Source organism: Pituophis catenifer, unplaced genomic scaffold, assembly GCF_029215685.1.
Source record: "Pituophis catenifer annectens isolate HBS135680 unplaced genomic scaffold, rPitCat1.0.hap2 SCAF_7, whole genome shotgun sequence".
NCBI lineage: Eukaryota > Metazoa > Chordata > Lepidosauria > Squamata > Colubridae > Pituophis > Pituophis catenifer.
The window spans coordinates 64,332,707-64,352,759 of NW_027256887.1; the positions used below are offsets into that span (position 1 = coordinate 64,332,707).

Sequence of the window (20,053 nt, forward strand, 5' to 3'; positions counted from 1 at the left end):
TCCCAGCCTCTGTTCTCGGTGGCAAGGGCTTTTTGCAAAACAAAGGGAAGGCTTTGGTGGTTCAGGCCTTCCTTCCATTTGCAAAGCCTTTTGCCACAGATCTCGTCCCAGCCTCCATTTGCAGAGAGCGGAAGCCTAATGTACCATGAGATAATGCAATATAATTAGCGTGAGATCTCGCACTACTGATTTCACGTGATCTTGTGGTACTTAAGGCCTCCATTCTTTTTAAACACACTGAAGGCCTGAAGCACTAAAGCAGGCTAAGAAACCGAAGGCTCGCTAGATCTTTGTAAGGCGAGTATCCACAGGCCTAGTGCCTATGGAGACCTGGCAGGGGTGTGGGGAATGTTGCAGAGCCTCTGTGGTCGTTCGTAAGTATGAATGATTGTCGTGGTGCTGCAACATTCGTAACTTTGGGATTGTGTTGTAAGTACATGGGGGGTTTAATGTCGTAACTTTGAACGGTTGCTAAGTGAACTGTCGTAACTAAGGATTACCTTTACTGTGTATAAGATCAGAAGTAATGTTTTTTTGTCCAGACATTATTCATATGTTTGTTCAAAAGGAATTCCCACTGAGAAATTACTGATAGGATTAAAACACCAAAAATAAAACTTAACACATTCCGTATGTGTCCCTATATTCTAGGCACTAAAGTTATACCTATGATAGACTCTAGCTTTTCTCCATGTCAGAGATGAAAAAATGTTCGTAATACTACAAAATGCAAAGCTCATCTAAGATATGCATGTTGGAATGAATACAGTAGTGAAATCTAAAATTTGTTACTACCGGTTCTGTGGGCGTGGCTTGATGGGGGGGTAATGTGACTGGGTGGGCGTGGCCGTTTTTTTTTTTTTTTACTTTTAAAAGCATTTTTTCTACAACCTCTTCAGCGAAGAGGTTGTAAAAAAATGCTTTCAAAAGGCTCTGACGATCCCAGCTGAGTTGCCTAATCGGTAGAGGCTTTTTTAAAAACTCAGCTTGAATTGTCAGAGGCATTTAAAAGAAAAATAGGGTTTTTTCTTTTAAATGCCTCTGACGATCCAAGCTGTGTTTTTTAAAAAGCCTCTGCGGATCAGGCAACTCAGCTTGGATCGTCAGAGGCATTTAAAAGAAAAAAAGGGTTTTTTCTTTTAAAAGCCTTTGAAGATCCCAGCTGAACCGTGCGATCATCAGAGGCTTTTTTTTTTTACTTTAAAAAGTATTTTTTGGCTGAAGAAGTTATAGAAAAAACGCTTTTAAAAATAAAAAAAAAAGCCTCTGATGATTGTGCAGCTCAGCTGGGCATGGGGGGGCAGGGATTTTTGCTACCGGTTCTCCGAACCACCCGCCTCTATCGCTACCGGATCAGGCGATCCGGTCCGAACCGGGAGCATTTCACCCCTGAATGAATATAAGAATGAACATTGAAACTGAATGAAGGTGGAGTTATGAGCTTGCTGATGCAGAAATAAACTGCACCAAGTTCAGCTGTGAAACTGCAGGAAAGGGAAACTATAGTAAAGACATGGTATCAGCTCTAGAAACTGCACAATTGATTGCCTTAAAAGCAATCTATGTTTGAAGCCAGGTGAATTTGTAATTTGTGGTAGACTTTAAAATACATCTCAGCTTCTGAACTATCTGATTGAGAAGATGAACATAATCAATATCACATAGGCAGCCATTGAGATAACCTTGTAGAAAATATTCAGAAAACCATTACAAAAACAAAATGTATCTAAGCATGACTTGAGCTCAGTGGGAAGGAAAAGTATTAGGACTGTTCCTCTCTGGCTTCTTGTGGTATAAGAGGAAGGGAAGAGAAAAAGAGTAATAACCTATCCATCATACAATATTCATAGTATAGTGACCAGATTATATCAGTAAAATATATTTCTTGTTGGGGGTTGAAAAGCTGAAAAGTGAAAAAAAAAACATTGAATATTCAGAATGATAGAGTTTCATTGGAAGATAAATACCACTTGGCTAAAAAAAATGCAAATTTAATTAAGAAATTATGTTTTGAGTAGATTACAGTGCTTTGCTGCTATAAATATTACAGATTTCTTGGATACTGTTTTCTACACAAAAAAATTGATCTAAAGCAAAAAATATGAATGTGGCCAAATACATGAATAAAGACTGAATTATTCAGTTTACTAGCATATGTAAAGAAACAAGTGAACAAAACCACCAGCCTGACTTACAAATAAACAATCTAATACAGGGGTATACAACTTTGACAACTTTAAGACTGGCTGGGGAATTGTGGGAGCTGAAGTCCACAAATCTTAAAAGTTGTACATCCCTGATATAATGCAAGTCCAAGTTAATACCATACATACATACACCCTTGTCTAGAAAATAGCATTTTTTTAAAGCAAAGACTCTCTCCTTCCTTTTACCTAGATGTTTTGCATTATGTTTAGCATTGCAGAGAGATTCATATTCTAGCCAGTAGGACTCTCCCATTATAATTTAAGAAAACAACTATCTTTATTTCAGGTAAAATACATGAGGATGAGAACGGTTCTGGTTTAAGAATGTATTTATTTACATTTATTAATCTGGGAAAAAAATTATTTCTAACAGTAGAAAAACAATCCAGTTCCTGAAATTTTTGCAACATCATCCCATCCTCTTTCAATAAATTTCCCAAGTGAAATGTGCCTGAATTGTGTTTGAATTTTCCAATGTTTTCTTTAGCATTTCTACTAGTCCTCTTCAAGTACTCATAACTTTTGCAAAACAACCTTGACTGATGCTTCCATTTCTAGTTCTAAATTACCCTGAAAATTGCATACTCTTCTTTCTTTAAATATGTATACAAGTGGAGTTCTGTGAAAGTTTGGCCATTAATGACAGCTTTAGCCAGATGAAATGATTTTTTTTAATGTATCCCAAGATATTTGAAGAATTTCATGCCTAGATTGTTAAAGGCTTTCTTTTGTCTTGTTTTTAAATAGGCTGTACACCGCCCTGAGTCCTTCGGGAGAAGGGCGGTATAGAAATAAAATTATTATTGTTGTTGTTGTTGTTGTTATTTTAAGCTCCTGCGTCCCCCCTCCCCTTCATCCTCCTTTCTTCTATGTCATCTTCCGCATTATCTCCATCCAGTGTAACCAAAATCAGGCGCCCAATCGAACTACACCGACTGCGACGCTCTGCCTGAGTTTTTAAACAGTACTCTATCACCTTTTGCTAGCGTCGCGGTACAATGACACAGCGCAAAGAAGAAGAAAAAAGCGCCGGAAGTTGAAACGAGCGACTAAGCAGGGTGCGCCTACCGGTCGAGCCTTTTTCGCTTCCAGCCGCTGGGCTGAATCCGTCGCCATCTGGACCCATTTGGATCGTACAGGTGAGAGACGAATCCTGGAGCTGAGGCCACGACCCTCCGCGTTGCGGAACACCGGCGTCTTTCTTCCTCGGCAGGTTTCGCTAGGATGCCGGGTGGGGCTAAGGACCCCTGCCTGCCTTTCCGGTGGTGAGGTCCCATGAACCTTCAGAGTAGGCCCCATTCGGCCCTTTGCAGATCCGTCGGTATTCACGCATTTCCCTGCCCCGTTGATAGATCTCCATATTAAAAGGGTGGAAATTTGGGCCTCGTTTCTTGGGGCCCGGTTTTTGTCAACGTCATGATTAAAACCCGGTGCTCCGAAGCAGTAACTCAACTCGGGGTATAAATACTGATGATGATACTGACCCTGGATGTGACATTTACCTCTTTGTTTCCCCACATCGGTTAAGAACAAAGCCTGGTCGAATTTGCTGAGACGTCTAGACCAGGGGTCTCCAACCTTGGCAACTTTAAGACTTGTGGACTTCAACTCCCAGAATTCCTCAGCCAGCAAAGGAATTCTGGGAGTTGAAGTCCACAAGTCTTAAAGTTGCCAAGGTTGGAGACCCCTGGTTTAGATTATAGTGATCTCTTCCATGTTCATTTGAGTTCATAGTCTGAATGGGAAGCTGATCTTTATAAATTGTCAGTAGTTACAAACAGCTGCTAAACTGAACTTGTCTTCTAAAATGTTTAATTTCAAGACTGTTTTTCTTTAAAACTCATTCAATTTATAGAGAGACTTAATGCAGGGTGTAGATATGCATGTTACTTTTTAAAGATGCAGTGTAGTTGACATTAGTGCCATAATTTATTCCCATGTTGGGGCAAAAAGTAATGTAAACCCCACCCCCTAAAAATACATAAAACACTAAACTTGCCATTAGTTCCTCTCAGAGAAAACAGGAAAAGTTTTCATTTTCCTCTCATACAGTAGTATCGCTTATTCCCTCTCAACTGCCTCTATTCCCTTACAACTCCAAAAAAGCTGAAGAGTTGCTGCCGTATATTTTTAATAATGTGTTTATTACCTGCTGCTGCAGTGACTTTTGCTAGATTTGGGGAATCATAAGATAGTATTTCAGTAATTTATCAAAATGAGGTGAGAAACTGCTGTATTGTATTGAGAAAAAAATGACCTGTAAATTACACTGTCATTAAAAAAAGATATCAAATCAGTTTATGTTTTATATAAACTACATAGCAACATAATAAATTAAAAATACTGGAAATAGGTTTAAGAGTCCAGAGGATATAATCTGATCCCAGATTCTGTAAAATATATTAACAGACCTATCTTGATGAATACATCTTGATTTGGGTATGCACTATGCCCTTAATGATACTACATTAAGTGTTTTAGATGTTGCAGTTGTTTACTTGGAATAGGAATAGCATATCATTTCCAAAGGTTGAATGTGAAATTAAGTATCGTGCCTTGTGGACTTTTATACATATCAGAATTTTTAAAAATCTACAAATTATTTCATCATGATGGATATTTTTTCCATTTGGGTTTTGAATAAATTTTATCTTCTGTTGGGATTTAATAGCTTTTGTGTCTATTCATTTTGAGTCTCATTATACTAAACCACCAACTGATTATTGCTGTATACCAGAGGTGTCAAACTGGTGGGCCGGATGCATCACGCCCAGGCCACGCCCACCCCGGCTCCGCAAAGGCAAAAAAGTCACAATATGGCACATGGCATTATTGAGTTTGACACCCATGCTCTATACTGTCTTGTTATATTTTATCTCCTCCCATCATCTTTCTTAATAGTTATAGAAGATGGCAAAATTTGTTACGCCTGTTGTCCAGGACAATCCATCTGGTTGGGGTCCATGCGCTGTACCTGAACAATTCAAAGATATGCCTTATCAGCCCTTCAGCAAAGGAGACCGGCTTGGAAAGGTACTTTTTTTTTTTTTTAATTGATTTATATGCCTCCCTTCTCCGGAGACTCAGGGCGGCTTACAATGTGTTAAGCAATAGCCTTCATACTTTTGTATATTTATACAAAGTCAGCTTATTGCCCCCACAAACTGGGTCCTCAATTTACCTACCTTAGAAAGGATGGAAGGCTGAGTCAACCTTGAGCCTGGTGAGATTCGAACTTACAGTAATTGCAGATAGCTGGTGTTAATCACAATGCTTTTAGTCTGCTGAGCCACCAGACTTTTATCTGAATCTTTGCACAGAAGTTCTTAATTGATTTTGTCAGCTTGAGATTCTGTTGATCACCAGCAGCGAACGGCAGCAGCAATCCCTGCTGCTTAGAACAGCTGTTTGGCAGTATTCCAGGAAGGCGATCCAATTGAGGATAAGCTGCTCGGCAGCAAAGGCTCCAGCGTTCCCCAGTGGCAGCGATGACAGGCTGCGTTCGACCCACCTCCCCCTGCTGCAATATTTGCGCTATAAGACACACAGACATTTCCACCCACTTTTTTGGGGGGAGAAGTGCATCTTATAGTGCGAAAAATTCATTACATAGGAAATAAATTGTAAAATATTACATTTTTTTAAAGTTAGCTTTTCTTTCACTCTGGTTTTTCAGTACATCTCAACCTATGGTTGTATCCAATTACAGGGAATCTGAATATTAGAATCAATGATAGACTTTCTCCTAATATTGTTAATATCGCCAATGGTGAAATATGCTTGGACATACATTCCAGTAACACTCTGAAAAATACAGAATCCCCATCTGTATATAAGATGATAGAATCTAGATAAAACTTGATTTAAAACATTTGCTTCTTAATTATTTAGGGAATTTAGGGAAAAAACTTGGTCTGTTGTGTGGATGTTGGGGTAGTTTAGGGGTGGGGAATTTGTGGTGGGTGGGAGTGTGTTTGGGAATTGTTATGTGTGTTGGACCTGGTCTTTGGGTGTTAAATGAATTTCATTGTATGGGTATACTGTGTATACACATAAATGACAATAAAGTTATTAAAAATTAAATAAAAAATTATGGCAATGTCAGTGATGGTGCATATTTTACTTAAAAAGGAAATACGTTAAGAGGGTATTGTTTCATTGATAACCTGTTATAGCACCAATTCCTAGTATGTTGAAACAAAGCATGGGATAGTTTAAGTGGTAGGTGATGATTCACAATAAGCACTTTTGTTTAGTATACCTATACTACAACAGTTAAGGATGCAAAAATGAAAGTATATTGGCAAAGAGGATGCAGCCATAATAATATGGGGATACTATTTTTGGCTGCATTCCCCTAGTACATATATTAGTCCTTGTGCTGTCTCCAGAGAAAGAGATCTAGAACTCAGAAATTCAACTGGATTGAGGGATAATTCTAGATAATTGTTGAATTTTTTAAAATGATTATTTCATATAGATGCATATTTTTATTTTGCCTAGGTTGCAGACTGGACTGGAGCTACTTATCAAGATAAACGATACACAAGTGAGTGAAATAGCACACTTGTCTAAGATTAAAATATTGATTTAGGATATCTGTAAATAAAAACATACATGGAAAGAGAAATACCAAATGAATAGGCAAGTTTTCAGAAAAGATAAAAAGACTGGTGAACAAATAATTTATTTAAGATGGATAATGGAGATCCTATTGACTCCAAAAAAGGTCATTATGTAGAACATAAAAAGGCTATTGAGAGGGCCAGAACACATAATTGCTCTTCTGAGAAATGCTCATAATGAATATAACAGTCCAGAATTGGAAGAAATGATGGGTAGAATCAACAGTTTAAAGCCAAAATATTAATTAGTGAAAGTAAATAAATAAATAAAGCCTAACTGGAAAAATAAAATATGGAAAACAATGTATCCAGGCTAATGTTAAATATTTAAAAATTGCAGTCTGTGTGCTTACTAACTTACAGTTGAGAATAAGATAAGAAAGTAGTAGATAATTTTGTTTTCTTGGTTCAAGAGTAAAGTAAGAAGGGCATTGTTCTGGAAAAATAAACAAGATAAATGCTAGAAAGGAAGACAGTGAGCAACATAGGATCATGCAGAACAAGTACTCCTATGATAACAATAGTCAGAATAATTAAAGCGGTGGAATTTAGACATAATGCACAGCTGTGAAAGTCAGGCATTGAGGAAAAGTGAGAGAAAGGATAAAAATCTTCAAATTATGGATTTTAATAAGTTACTGAGTGAGTTTTAGGACGAGCCAATCAATCTGTCCTGAATCTGTAATCAACAAGCAAGAACCCACATATGGGGGTCGAATGTCATATGGTTGGATATCATAGGGGGAAAAAAACTATGCTTGGCAAGGTTAAGGGGAGGAAGAGGAAAAGGTAGAAAGTTAGGATAGTAAATGTTTGTCCCCAAGAATCCAACCCAATCTGGTGCTAATTAAGTAATATAGAGTTGGTGTTGAGGTTCTGTTTGCTAAAAGACCTCTCTGATTGATTTAGAGCAGATTATTATCTGTTTTCCTCTGCTAAGGCTTCCAGGCATGGCTCCCTTTGTTCTATCATTTCAGAACAGCTAAGCATTTCTGCAAGCCTACATTTCTCCTCAAATGTGTATGATACTAGTACCTCATCTAATGAGTAGATTTCTACTGAATTGGATGTACAAAACATTGATAGAAGCTATTGATGTATCTCTGTATTAATCACATTAAAAATAGAATTTATTTTGTACTTGTAGGCTTTAAAACAGGCCAGCTTCAATTCATGATCAGCCATTAAATTTCTTTCACTTGTATTTTTGTTCTTAGTTTGGTTTACCATATGATTTTTTTCATATGGTTCTTATTCCCAGGATCATTTCAGTCCTAGGTCTTCCAAACAATCCAAAACCTGAGCATAAAGCTGATAGTGGTAATTATATTTCTAGATAAATACTCATCCCAGTTTGGAGGAGGAAACCAATATGCTTACTTCCATGAGGAAGATGAAGCCAGTTTCCAGTTAGTGGACACAACACGAGCCCAGAAAACTGCATACCAGAGGAATCGTATGAGATTTGCACAGGTATGATATTCTCATTAAAGGTTTTACACTTGAATGACTACTTAGTGGTTTTCTCCCTCCCTCCCTTCCCCTCCCCCCCACACACACTTTTCAAGATATATGCAGAAAATGTTATCTCTGCCTTCCAGCCTACTAGATAATTTTTTGCCGCAATTTGTGGAAAACGTTTCCTTTTCTCTAACATAGAATTATCTTTTGAAATAAGTCTGAAACTCCCTAAGTGAGGAATGGGCAGCCTGCAGTCTCTAATGTTTAAAATACACATTCATTACACCTCCTAAAGCTCAGTGACATTTCTGACTATATCTAATGCTCTGCAGTGAACATGGTGCAGGTATCAAGTTTGTTGTCCTTTTCCCTGGTTTCCAAGATACTCTAAAATGAATTGTTTGTTTTTCCTATTTACACAAATATCTCATTTCAGAGGAACCTTCGAAGAGACAAGGACCGACGGAACGTACTTCAATTCAACCTACAGACTTTGCCTAAAAGTGCCAAGCAGAAGGAGAGGTAATCTTCATTTGTATGTGGCAGAACAGTTTTGTTTCTGTTTGTAACAGTAACAAGTCAGTTTTTCTGTGAAGCAAATAGTTCAGTAAATGAGTTGCTGGGTTCTGCTATGCTGTATTCTGAATTCATCCAGTTGCTGAATTGTTTTTGTATTTGACTATGTATCATAAATACTATTTGTTTTTTTATGTTTATTAAATTTGCATTTATACCTTCTCATATCCACCCTTAATTAATGTACTTTTCAAGTAATTACATTAAAGTTTGTAATCATGGAGTGAAATATCTGTTTTTCACCAAGTATATCTGGGATCAACCATACTCTTTAATTTAGCAGCCTAACTTATTTATTGTGAATGAAGGATTTGGAATAAGCAACTCCTTTGTCAGGCTTTTTTTTGACAAAAATATTATTGGTTTTCTGTTATTTCAGAGATAGACTGCGTCTGCAAAAGAAATTTCAGAAGCAGTTTGGAGTGAGACAGAAATGGGACCAAAAATCTCAGGTATGATATTCCCTTTCGTAACAAATTGGGATTTTTTTTTCAGGTTGCTATTATTAGGCCTAAGTTATTCCATTTCAACTGTTACTGCTCCTGCATTAAACACTGATGAGTTTTCTCTTTCCTTTTTTCCATCTCCCTTTGTTTAATTTGCAGAAGCCACGTGATTCCTCAGTGGAGGTTCGCAGTGACTGGGAGGTGAAGGAGGAGATGGATTTTCCTAGATTAATGAAGATGAGATATTTGGAAGTGTCAGAGCCTCAGGACATGTAAGACTTGGAATTAGCAACGAGTGAGCTTTTCAGACTGGTGCTGTTCACATTTCTCAGACAACAATTTCTCAAATTCTTAAGAGTTAAGAATCCCAGACACTTAAAGTGCGTTTTATTAGGAAAGGGTGACTTCCTTCCTTCTTTCTTTCTTTCTTTCTTTCTTTCTTTCTTTCTTTCTTTCTTTCTTTCTTTTTCTTCCTTTCCTTCCTTTCCTTCCTTCTTCCCCTCCCTCCCCCCGTCTTCTCTGTGTTACAGTCCCCTTTGCTAATGTACTTGTTTCTGAATAAGCGACAAATTAAGATTTAATGCCTGCGTACGATTAATCAAAACCAGCAAACCAGAATATTATCCAAGGTATAAAATTATCTGAGAACAACACCAGTTATTGGCCCAAAAGCCCAATTCCATGATAAGAATTCCCATCATCTTCACATCTTTAAAATGGGGTTTTGCTGCATGAAGATTGAAACTAAACTGATTTGGCGAAGATGGTGCCAGAGAATAATTCTTTCCAGATTTGTTGGTCTCAGTTCCCATGGTCATACTGTTGGAAGTGAGAATTAGGTTCTGTGTGACATCTAAAGGATCATGGGTTAGAGAAGGCTGTCATGGAAGTGGGATGATAATTTATGTTTATTCCTTGGATTGGTTGCACTGAAGTTATACAGTACTTACTATTCTGTGATATTTTGGAGAGACTTTTCATATTCTTTAATTTGCAGAGAATGCTGTGGGGGTTTAGAACATTATGACAAAGGTTTTGACCGCATTACCACAAGAAATGAAAGAAATCTTCGTAGCATTAAGCGCATCTTCCATACTGTGACTACCACTGATGATCCAGTTATACGCAAGGTGTAGTATCTATTTGTTTAATTTATATTACTGAATTGAAGACCATAGTAATAGCGCTTTGCTTGAAAAAAAAAATATTTTTTACCTTTGATAGGACAAGAAACTTATATTATGCTGGGCAAGGCTAAATAAATAAAATCATAAGTGTTGCAGTTTTTTTTATCTTTACTGGATTTGGGGATAATGACTTGTAGTTATTATACTGATAATAGATGGTATAATTTCTGTGAATGTCAGAAAGATGGTGGGATAAATAACAAACTAAAAAGTTGGTTTGGCAGATGATTAGTTTACTTTCTCATTTCTGTCCTTTCCCGGCCAAAATCTTAAATGTGAAGGTTATAAATATTACAGTAATATTGAATCTCATACAGGTGGATTGAGGGAAATCAAATGGCACAGTTGTTTCTCCTTCATTTTAGAAAAATATTCTAAAACCTTCTGTCTTTTTTTGAATTTCTGGAAATGGAGGTAGAGACCATTAGAAGTAGATGGGAATTCAGCTCATTTTTCTTAATCTGGGTACTACATTCTTATTCTTACCCATTGTGCCTTTTCTCTGCATATAGCTGGCCAAAACTCAAGGGAACGTATTTGCTACAGATGCTATCTTAGCTACCCTGATGTCTTGCACTCGTTCAGTATATTCCTGGGATATCATAGTCCAAAGGGTTGGATCCAAGCTGTTCTTTGACAAAAGGGACAACTCTGATTTTGGTGAGTCTTTTCATGTATGTTTTGCAGAAAAACACGATAATAGTGGTGGCCCTGTATTTCCTTTATATCAAAGGGGTAAACAGTGTTTGAGAAAAAAAATCAAGAGTTTCTAGTTTTTATGACTTGCTTTCTTAGTATGGAGTAGTTTTGTTGTATAGGATTGAGATATTAAACTTTCTGATGATAGTTGTGTTTGGCTGTATTTTCAGATCTTCTTACAGTGAGTGAAACTGCTAATGAGCCACCACAGGATGAGGGCAATTCTTTCAATTCACCGCGCAATCTTGCTATGGAAGCCACCTACATCAACCACAACTTCTCTCAGCAATGCTTAAGAATGGTAAGAATAGAATATTTAATTTGCCATAGATTTTTAAAATTTTAATTAGATGTCACTGGATTCAGTTTGAATCCCGATGAATCTGTGAACAAATACCTACCATTTTGACATTCCTTGGATTTATAACTCAAGGACATTCTAATAATTTCATTGATCTTGTACATCCACCAAATCTATTGTCTTCCTATTCTTCAATTTCCTTCAAACTTAGTGAGTATAGTTGGGTTGGGGTTTGATCCATGATCTGCTTGCATCACAAGTCTAAAATACACGAATTTCTGCTTGCTGATCATAATCACAAAAGGACAGCAAATCCTTTAATGCAACATAAAATAACTAGTTCTTCTAATCCATAGTACGCTGTTAGTTTTCCTAAGTCATAATTTGAAGATAACTTATCTTTCACACTTTTTGAATATCCAGTTTTCATAGGTATGCATTATGTCTGGATACACCATTGCTTTAACTATTCTGACTAGTGTTGTCATAGAAATATAGTTGCATTTATAGATTCCATGAACTCATCAAAGGTCTTTATTACTTTCCTGCCTAAAATTAATATTCCTTTGCCTTCTTAATATTTAACATTAATCTGGAACTTTTACTATCCTTTTTCCTAACAAGCTGTTCAGTGTCTACTTTAGCTAATGAATTAGTATCGTCTGGGTATCTCATTGTGTTGGTGTTTCTTACCTTTTAATTCCAAGTATAATTTTTGCAGTCTTTCAACTTTTGTAGTGTATCTGCTGAATATGTAAAATGCAGGGATAATATGTGCCCTTATTTACGTTCTTCTCTATTCTGATTCTCAAAGTGCCATTTTTCTAGTAACTCCTATTCATTATAATTGTTTCTAAGAGAAATAATTGTGTGTTCTGTAACCTTAATATGTTCTGCTGTATGGCATGAACTGCACTGTCCAATATGTTGCTATAGTCAAATATATAAATATTTCTGATTTGAGATCTCATCAGAGATACTCAGAAGATACTCAAATTAATCTAAATGTTCCAGCCATGTCCATAACAGTTTTCTTGATAATAATGCAAAAATGATTTCTTCTTCTGGATTTTATTTTGGAAGTTGTTCTAATTGGATTGATTTTCCTCATGCATGTGGAATCATCTCACCACTATTCTTCCCCCTATCCTTTCCACCTTACTGGCAACAGTGATCCTACCAGGACCTCCAGTTCTCAGCTTATTGCTCTAAAGGATATTGGCCTCAATTTAGGACCACAATTGAGCCCAAAATTCATGTTGCTAATTGAGAAATTTATTAAGTGAATTTTGCCCCATTTTACAACTTTTCTTGCCTCATTTGTTAAATGAATCACTGCAGTTATTAAATTAGTAACGTTGTTTAGTGAATCTGGTTTCCCCATTGACTTTGCTTGTCAGAAAGTCACAAAAAGTGATCACCCCAGGAGATGGCAACTATCATAAATATGAGTCTGTTGTCAAGCATCTGAATTTTGATCATGTGACCATGGGGATGTTGCAGTGGTCCTAAGTGTGAAAAAATGGTCATAAGTCACATTTTTCAGTGCTGTTGTAACTTCAGTCACTAAATGAACTGTTGTAAGTCAAAGACTACCTGTATTTCCAACTTAATCAGGTGGAGGTTTTGCTATGCTTACCTAGAAAATGCTGCTTATCCAGCAGTATTCCAATAAAACACTTATTTTATAGATTCAGAACTATTATTTCTGCTTTTATAAACTCTTCAGATTTTTTCTTAGAGGTATAATATTTACTGAGCAAGACCAGAGAAATAGTAGTCCTTCATTTATTACAATTAGGGCTGGACCTTAACATTGTTAAATAATGTCATCATTAAGTGAGATGCCCAATTTTACAATCTTTTTGCCATAGTTAAGTGAGTCTCCATGGTCGTTAAGTGAATCATGTAGTCATTAAGCAAATCTGGTTTCATTAACTGCTTTTCGGAAGCCCTCTGGAGATCACATGGCACCAGGATGCTGCAATTGTTCTAAATACAAACTGGTTGGCAAGTGCCCAGGTTTTGATCACCGTGACTTGAGAGATGCTGTGACGTTCACAAGTGTGATCATCAATGGTCACTTTTTTCATTGCTGTTGTAATTTCAAATAGTCATTAAACAAATGGTTGTAAGTCAGGGACTATCTGTGTTCTGGTGTGGATTTCAGCATGTAATGAAATCCACACAGTGACATCCTAAAGGTATTATGTTGTTTGTGGAAAGATAGATAAAGAAGCAATAACTAAAATTTTGTGATTCCAAAATGGAATTCCTTATGAAGCAACCACGACTATCTTGCTCGTATAGTTATTGCTGTTAGTTACATTTCTGCATGTCATTTTTTTAATAGGGAAAAGAAAAATTCACATTTCCCAATCCAAACCCATTTGTGGAAGATGATATGGATAAGAATGAAGTTGCTTCTGTTGCATATCGGTACGTTGTTGCTTCTAGCTCATTGATGGGATTTGATGATGTAAATTCTATACATATTACAGTTTTCATTGAAATTCGTCATTTGAATAAATAACTTATACCACTGAAATCAGCAAAACTGTCTTTCTAGGTATCGAAGGTGGAAGCTGGGAGATGACATTGATCTGATAGTACGTTGTGAGCATGATGGAGTGATGATTGGAGCCAATGGAGAAGTATCATTCATCAACATTAAAACACTGAATGAATGGGATTCAAGGGTAAGAAAAAATAAAAGTGGCTCAGCATGTTGGCTGAGATACTGATCAAAACAAAAAGAGATTCGTGTATATATTCATGTATATACTCTGATTATATGATTATACTGATTATATGAGGAGTATTACATAGTTATTTCGTATAGACAGTATTTATATTGATCAGTCTTTTGATTATGATTACTTACGAATGTGAACGTTCTCCATTTCATTTTTGTCTTCCTCTTGATTATCTAACCACTACTGGTTAAATATCTGCCTACCATACTATTGCCTTTGTCTTGTCGTGCCAACCAGGTTCATTAAGCACTGTTTGTTGAGCCATAAATATTGAATCAACTAATTTGTATATTCACATTTTATGCAAAGCTTAGTTTGAGTGCTAAATGAAAAACAAAGGAATGATAGTTAAGCATGCTACCTTTTTTCTCTGCTGTCAACCATGCCGAGATAGATGAGTTCGCCACGTGTATAGCCAGCTTGTAAATTACCATAATATGGTATGGTACAATTGAAAATCTGATGAGTGGTGCGATGGCCTAGAGCTGGAGCTCTCACCTCACTATCAGGAGGCTGTGAGTTCAGTCCTAGGTAGAGGCAGATATTTCTCTCTCGGCACACTGAGAATATATCTGCTGCAAAAAACACTGCATTGGCGACAGGAAGGGCATCCGGCCAGTAAACACTCAGCTCCATTCAGTTGCCCAGACTCCACTCCCCAAGGGATTATGGAGTCATTAAAAGGATGATGATGATAATTGAAAATCTGATATGCTTGTATATTTTTCTAGCATTGTAATGGAGTAGATTGGCGTCAGAAACTGGATTCCCAGCGAGGAGCTGTGATTGCCACTGAACTGAAAAATAATAGTTACAAACTTGCTCGTTGGACTACTTGTGCATTGCTGGCTGGATCAGAATATCTTAAATTGGGGTAAGATCAAAAAATATATTAAAAAGTGGGTGTTGTCTGCTGTACAAGGGGTAAAGTAGGTCTTCAGGCAGACATTTAGAATTGCAGCAACCTCTCTAGAACAGTTTTCCGAGAAGTAGTAGTTTATAAATTCTAGATCTTTCAGTGACTTCTGATGCTTTTGACCACAGCGTCCTTCTGGACTGTGAGGGAGGATCAGGAGTTGGAAGCACAATGCTATGATTATCCTGCTCTGACGTGAGAGGATTGTTGGAAGAAGTTGTTACCCCAAACATTTGGTTATGGAATCCAGGTTCAGACCTGAAACTGCTGAGTGGCGTTATTCATTGGTTTGGGATAAGGTATCATCAATATGTAGATATTCAGTTATACATCTTCACCTCAGACTCATTGAAGATGATGTAAAACTCTTGAGTGTTGTAAGTGTCTGGAGGCTGTTAGGGTAAAATCTGGCTCGGATACCTTGATTCAGAGACCAGCTGGTTCTAGGATTCTTATACTCTTCTGGAAAGAGTAGTCTCAGCCAAGTTAGACTAGTGATTAAGGCATCATGCTAGAAAGCAGGAGTCTGTGAGTTCGTCCTGCCTTAACCATTAAAGCTAGCTGGATGACTTTGGCCAGTCACACATACTCAGTCCAATCCATCTCACAGGGTTGTTGTTGTGGGGAAAATAGCAAGAGAAAGATATGTTGGATATGTTCACTCCCTTGAATTATTTGCCAAAAATTATTAAGGTGATAGAAATAAATAATCTATAGAGTTGTCCTGGCTTTATGGGTCCTTCTTAAAAAGCAGGTGGAGATCATAGTCAAGAAGGCTTTTGCATAGGTGTATCAGCTGTAACCTTAACCAGGAACAGGACACAGCAAACTTGTATCCGTAGTTGTTAATTCAGTTATTCCTAATCTGAGAATATTTTATGCTGTGTATACAGAAGAAATGCTACTAACACAATGATATACAGTGAATTAAAGATTGATTGGGTTTTAGATATGGCTACCAGTTAATACTGGAGCCTGTAGTACAGTGGACTAAGCACTGTTATTAACAACTGCTGCTTGCAATTACTCTGCAAGTTCGAATCTCACCAGGCTCAAGGTTGACTCAGCCTTCCATCCTTTCTAAGGTAGGTGAAATGAGGACCCAGATTGTGGGGGCAATAAGCTGACTTTGTATAAATATACAAAATTATGAAGGCTATTGCTTAATGCATTGTAAGCCGCCCTGAGTCTCCGGAGAAGGGCAGCATATAAATTAAAGCAAAAACTAAAATAAAATAAATACTCCCAGTGGATTGCAACTTCATACTTAGCTGAGTCAAATACTCATTAACCTCGAAATCGTCCTTTTTCTAGTAGGTTGGATTACATCATTGCACTTTTTAACTTTTGTCTCTTCATCCTTGCTTAGATATGTCTCCCGATACCATGTGAAAGATTCTTCACGCCATGTGATTCTGGGCACACAGCAGTTCAAACCTAATGAATTTGCAAGCCAAATTAATTTAATCATGGAGAACGCCTGGGGCATTCTGCGCTGTGTCATTGACATCTGCATGAAACTGGATGAGGGCAAGTACCTTATCCTGAAGGATCCCAATAAGCAAGTTATCCGGGTTTATAGCCTGCCTGATGGCACCTTCAGCTCTGACGAAGAGGAAGATGAAGAGGAGGAGGAAGAGGAAGAAGAAGGTAATAATTTCAGACTGCTTGATAAATCACTACTCCTAAACTTTCTTTCACAACTAGAACTTAACCCATCTGACTAGAATAGCCTTCAGTAATGTAGCAGTTACTGCTTTCAACTGGTATTTGCTGCCCTCACCTGTCTCTCAACTAGAATTAAAATAGCAAAGCAAAAAGAAGCAAAATGCATCCTAATTTTGCTACAGGAAATACTAGAACACATTAAATCAGGTTATTGTATCCATATTGTAGAGCCCCAGGCCTTCTGGGGCACATTAATACACACATTTCAAAAATATTTGTTTAAATAGTATGTTTACAGATTTTTTTTACAAAAAATGTTGGGCTAGATAAAAGCTTAGATAAAAAGAATTACATTTTAAAGAGTAAGTGTAAAGAATGAGAAGTGAGTAGCTCATCCAAAAGGGAGATTGAACCTCAGAGAAGGCACAACTTGAGCAGAACTTCTAATATATTCTGATTAGTCCTCTTGCAGAACTCTCAGTATATTGTGGTTCTTCCCTGTCCTGGAATAATTCATCTCACCATTTGAAAGCGGCTAAATTACTTTATTTTCTATATCTAGCTGCTGCTTTTAGATGTTTCAGAGAATAAAAGTCTCAACCCTTCCTTGTTGCTTAATATCAAAGGGAAAGGAGTTGTTTTCTAGCTAGCCCACATTTTGGTACTATTAAACGCAAAGGTTTAGTTTACATACAAAAAATAAAGACTTTATATAAAATAGTCACAAAAACATTCTCTTAAAAATAAAAAATACAAATACAAACTTTAATATTATCAAAGCATATTAATGTGTTTTCATCTAATGATCTTTGAAGCTTGCCTTGAGATACATCCAATTGTAAAAATTTTATTTCAAAATAAGTTGTTTGAGAGGCTAATTTCCATAATTCTACTACCAGCATCTTTTACACAGTAAAATTATTCATAGCATGCTGTATACATTTATCAGATTATATATTTTGCAGAATTTAGTCCATAGATGATTATCCAAAGTGGAACAGCATCCTATGATTTTCAAAGAATACATGGGAAATAAATAATTAAGAGGATCTAGATAGACATTCAGTACGGTATCTAGTTTCCTTAGTCAAGAATTTTAAAGAATGTATATGGCACTGAATATTGTTGAGAAACACCCAGCCTGGCAGGAAGGAGGGTCAAGTGCAGAACTAGTCTAGAATCACTGCGCAATTGTAAAAGGGCCAGAACCAGAACTGGCCTTCCCTGAATTCCTTGGAGCCTTATCTAATTTCAGTAATCAAGTAGTTTAGCTTAAACTCTGCATGTGTGGGTCTGGTTGTTCATACCTGACATTAATCATATTTTTTAAAAAATCAGTTCTATTTGTCTTTTCTGATTTCAACTGTATATAAACAGTTGGGGAAATTTCAAAAGTTTTTGCTAAAAACATTGTTGCCATTTGATCTTCAAATGATTGATGAGGGTTTCTATTGTACAGAAAGTTATTATCTATACATACAGAAATTAATACTGAGGAATATATGGAAATAGCAAAAATGAAGGCTTTTTTGTGTGTGACTTGGGATTGAAAGGCATTTTCTATTCTGATCTGTTTTTCTGTTGCAGAAGAAGAGACCTGAACTTTATAACCAGGCATTAGGGTCAACAGCATCTTGAAAGTCATTCGACTTTATATTCTTCAAGGATGGATCAGAGCTGAATCTGCACCTTGTTTGGCCGCTAGACCTTAAGAAATAAAAATCATAATCTTGATAAATGTGTCCTTTTGTCTTATTACTACATAGAAGTATTAATGTAATACATCTAATACATCTTGATAAATTTATTTGCAGTAAGACTAAGTTTGTGATCAATGCCTTCCATTTGAAAGTTTATACACGGAAAAATAATCTATTATGTTTTCCTAAATTATTCAAATTTATACTGCAGATGTTGAATTATGATGCCTTAAAAATAACTTGAAATCTTATGAATGCTAAATGTTGAGTAACAGCGTTTTCAGTAGCATTCATGCCAGAATAAAGATGGCTTTCTTCAATGGAAGAAATTGCTTCTGCTGGAGTGTGTGTGTGTATGTGCATATACATATCAAGATGGATCGACAACATCAAGTATTGCAGGCCCAACTGATAGAGCTCAGGACCGTCTTGGTAGGAAACATGAGGAAGAGGCCTTTATCCTGCAGTGGATAGGCAATGGCTAAACATTTTTGTCTCTTGCAATGGGGGATATAGAAAGAATGGAGAGTCAATTTTTTAACAAGATAAAAATTAATACAAACTAATGTAAGAAGGAAAAGAAAAGCTGAAAGTGTAAAGGAAAAGTAAGAAGAAAAGTAGAACACAAAAGATGTAGCTTCCAATCTGCAGTAGTTGAGTATAAGTACAATTACTTCTCACTCCCTGGTTACAACACGGCTTTCTTCTTTCTATAAACTATTCTCTCTGGAGAAATATTTTTAAAAAGTCTAAAATGGTAGAATTTAGGAAAAATTTTGCTTTTGCATGTGTAGACTTCAGCATTTGTTCTTTATTTGTGTTGTGATTTTTATCTTGCATTACTAAGTAAGCATTTTTAAATAAGCATTTGTTGAATAATCCCAATAGGTTCACATACATTAAAACCAAACAAAAACCACATTATAGGTAAGTATGGTATGTGAGCCACCACTCATGTTTGACACAAATTATAGGGAAAGGAGAAGTCTCACTTCAAGCGTTGGACATAGTTCCTAAAAGTACCGTGAACTTTAAGAGCAATCTGTCAATTTCTAGACCAAATAAAGGTTAAAAGGTTTATTGCTCATCAAGAAGAAACTAACATGCTTTGGTTTCATGATGCAAGAGGATAGGCTAAAGAAAATATACTGCTCAAAAAAATAAAGGGAACACAAGCAGAAGACATCCGAGATCTGAATGAATGAAACAGCCTTATTAAATACTTTGTTCTTTACATACAGTAGTTTATACACTGCTCAAACAACTAAAGGGAACACAAAACTATGTAACGAACAAAGTATTTAACAAGGCTATTTCATTCATTCAGATCTCGGATGTCTTCTGCTTGTGTTCCCTTTATTTTTTTGAGCAGTGTATTTTGATGTGATTGAGAGAATGGAAGTCAGTAGGTATCAGTGGTAAATTGCTACTGGTTCTACCTGGATCGGTGAACCAGTGGTGGCGGCGGGAGGCTCTACCCACCTGTGCCATACGCTTCTGTGCATGTGCAG

The 20,053-nt window shown here is 36.6% G+C and overlaps 1 protein-coding gene across 2 annotated transcripts; it reads left to right on the plus strand.

Moving 5' to 3' along the window:
* The first annotated feature begins 3,238 nt into the window (after window positions 1-3,238).
* Window positions 3,239-18,580, plus strand: EIF3D (eukaryotic translation initiation factor 3 subunit D). Of its 2 annotated transcripts, none has more exons than XM_070947311.1 (15): window positions 3,239-3,346; window positions 5,109-5,240; window positions 6,711-6,756; window positions 8,169-8,305; window positions 8,730-8,815; window positions 9,249-9,321; window positions 9,475-9,587; window positions 10,313-10,445; window positions 11,015-11,162; window positions 11,372-11,502; window positions 13,856-13,941; window positions 14,072-14,201; window positions 14,990-15,132; window positions 16,544-16,824; window positions 18,430-18,580. In XM_070947311.1, the coding sequence occupies exons 2-15, from the start codon at window positions 5,118-5,120 to the stop codon at window positions 18,441-18,443; spliced, it is 1,644 nt and encodes a 547-aa protein (XP_070803412.1). In that variant the 5' UTR covers window positions 3,239-3,346; window positions 5,109-5,117; the 3' UTR covers window positions 18,444-18,580. The 2 variants fall into 2 exon arrangements, with proteins under 2 accessions (XP_070803412.1, XP_070803413.1); XM_070947312.1 differs by having other exon boundaries at window positions 18,433-18,580.
* The last annotated feature ends 1,473 nt before the right edge of the window (window positions 18,581-20,053 follow it).

What these genes read in the sequence shown, in the direction of transcription:
- EIF3D (XM_070947311.1), top strand. Translation starts at nt 5,118, where the DNA reads ATGGCAAAATTTGTTACGCCTGTTGTCCAGGACAATCCATCTGGTTGG. An exon ending in ATCGTATGAGATTTGCACAG is followed by an intron (nt 8,306 to 8,729) that starts GTATGATATTCT and finishes ATCTCATTTCAG; the next exon opens with AGGAACCTTCGAAGAGACAA. An exon ending in CTCAGCAATGCTTAAGAATG is followed by an intron (nt 11,503 to 13,855) that starts GTAAGAATAGAA and finishes TTTTTTTAATAG; the next exon opens with GGAAAAGAAAAATTCACATT.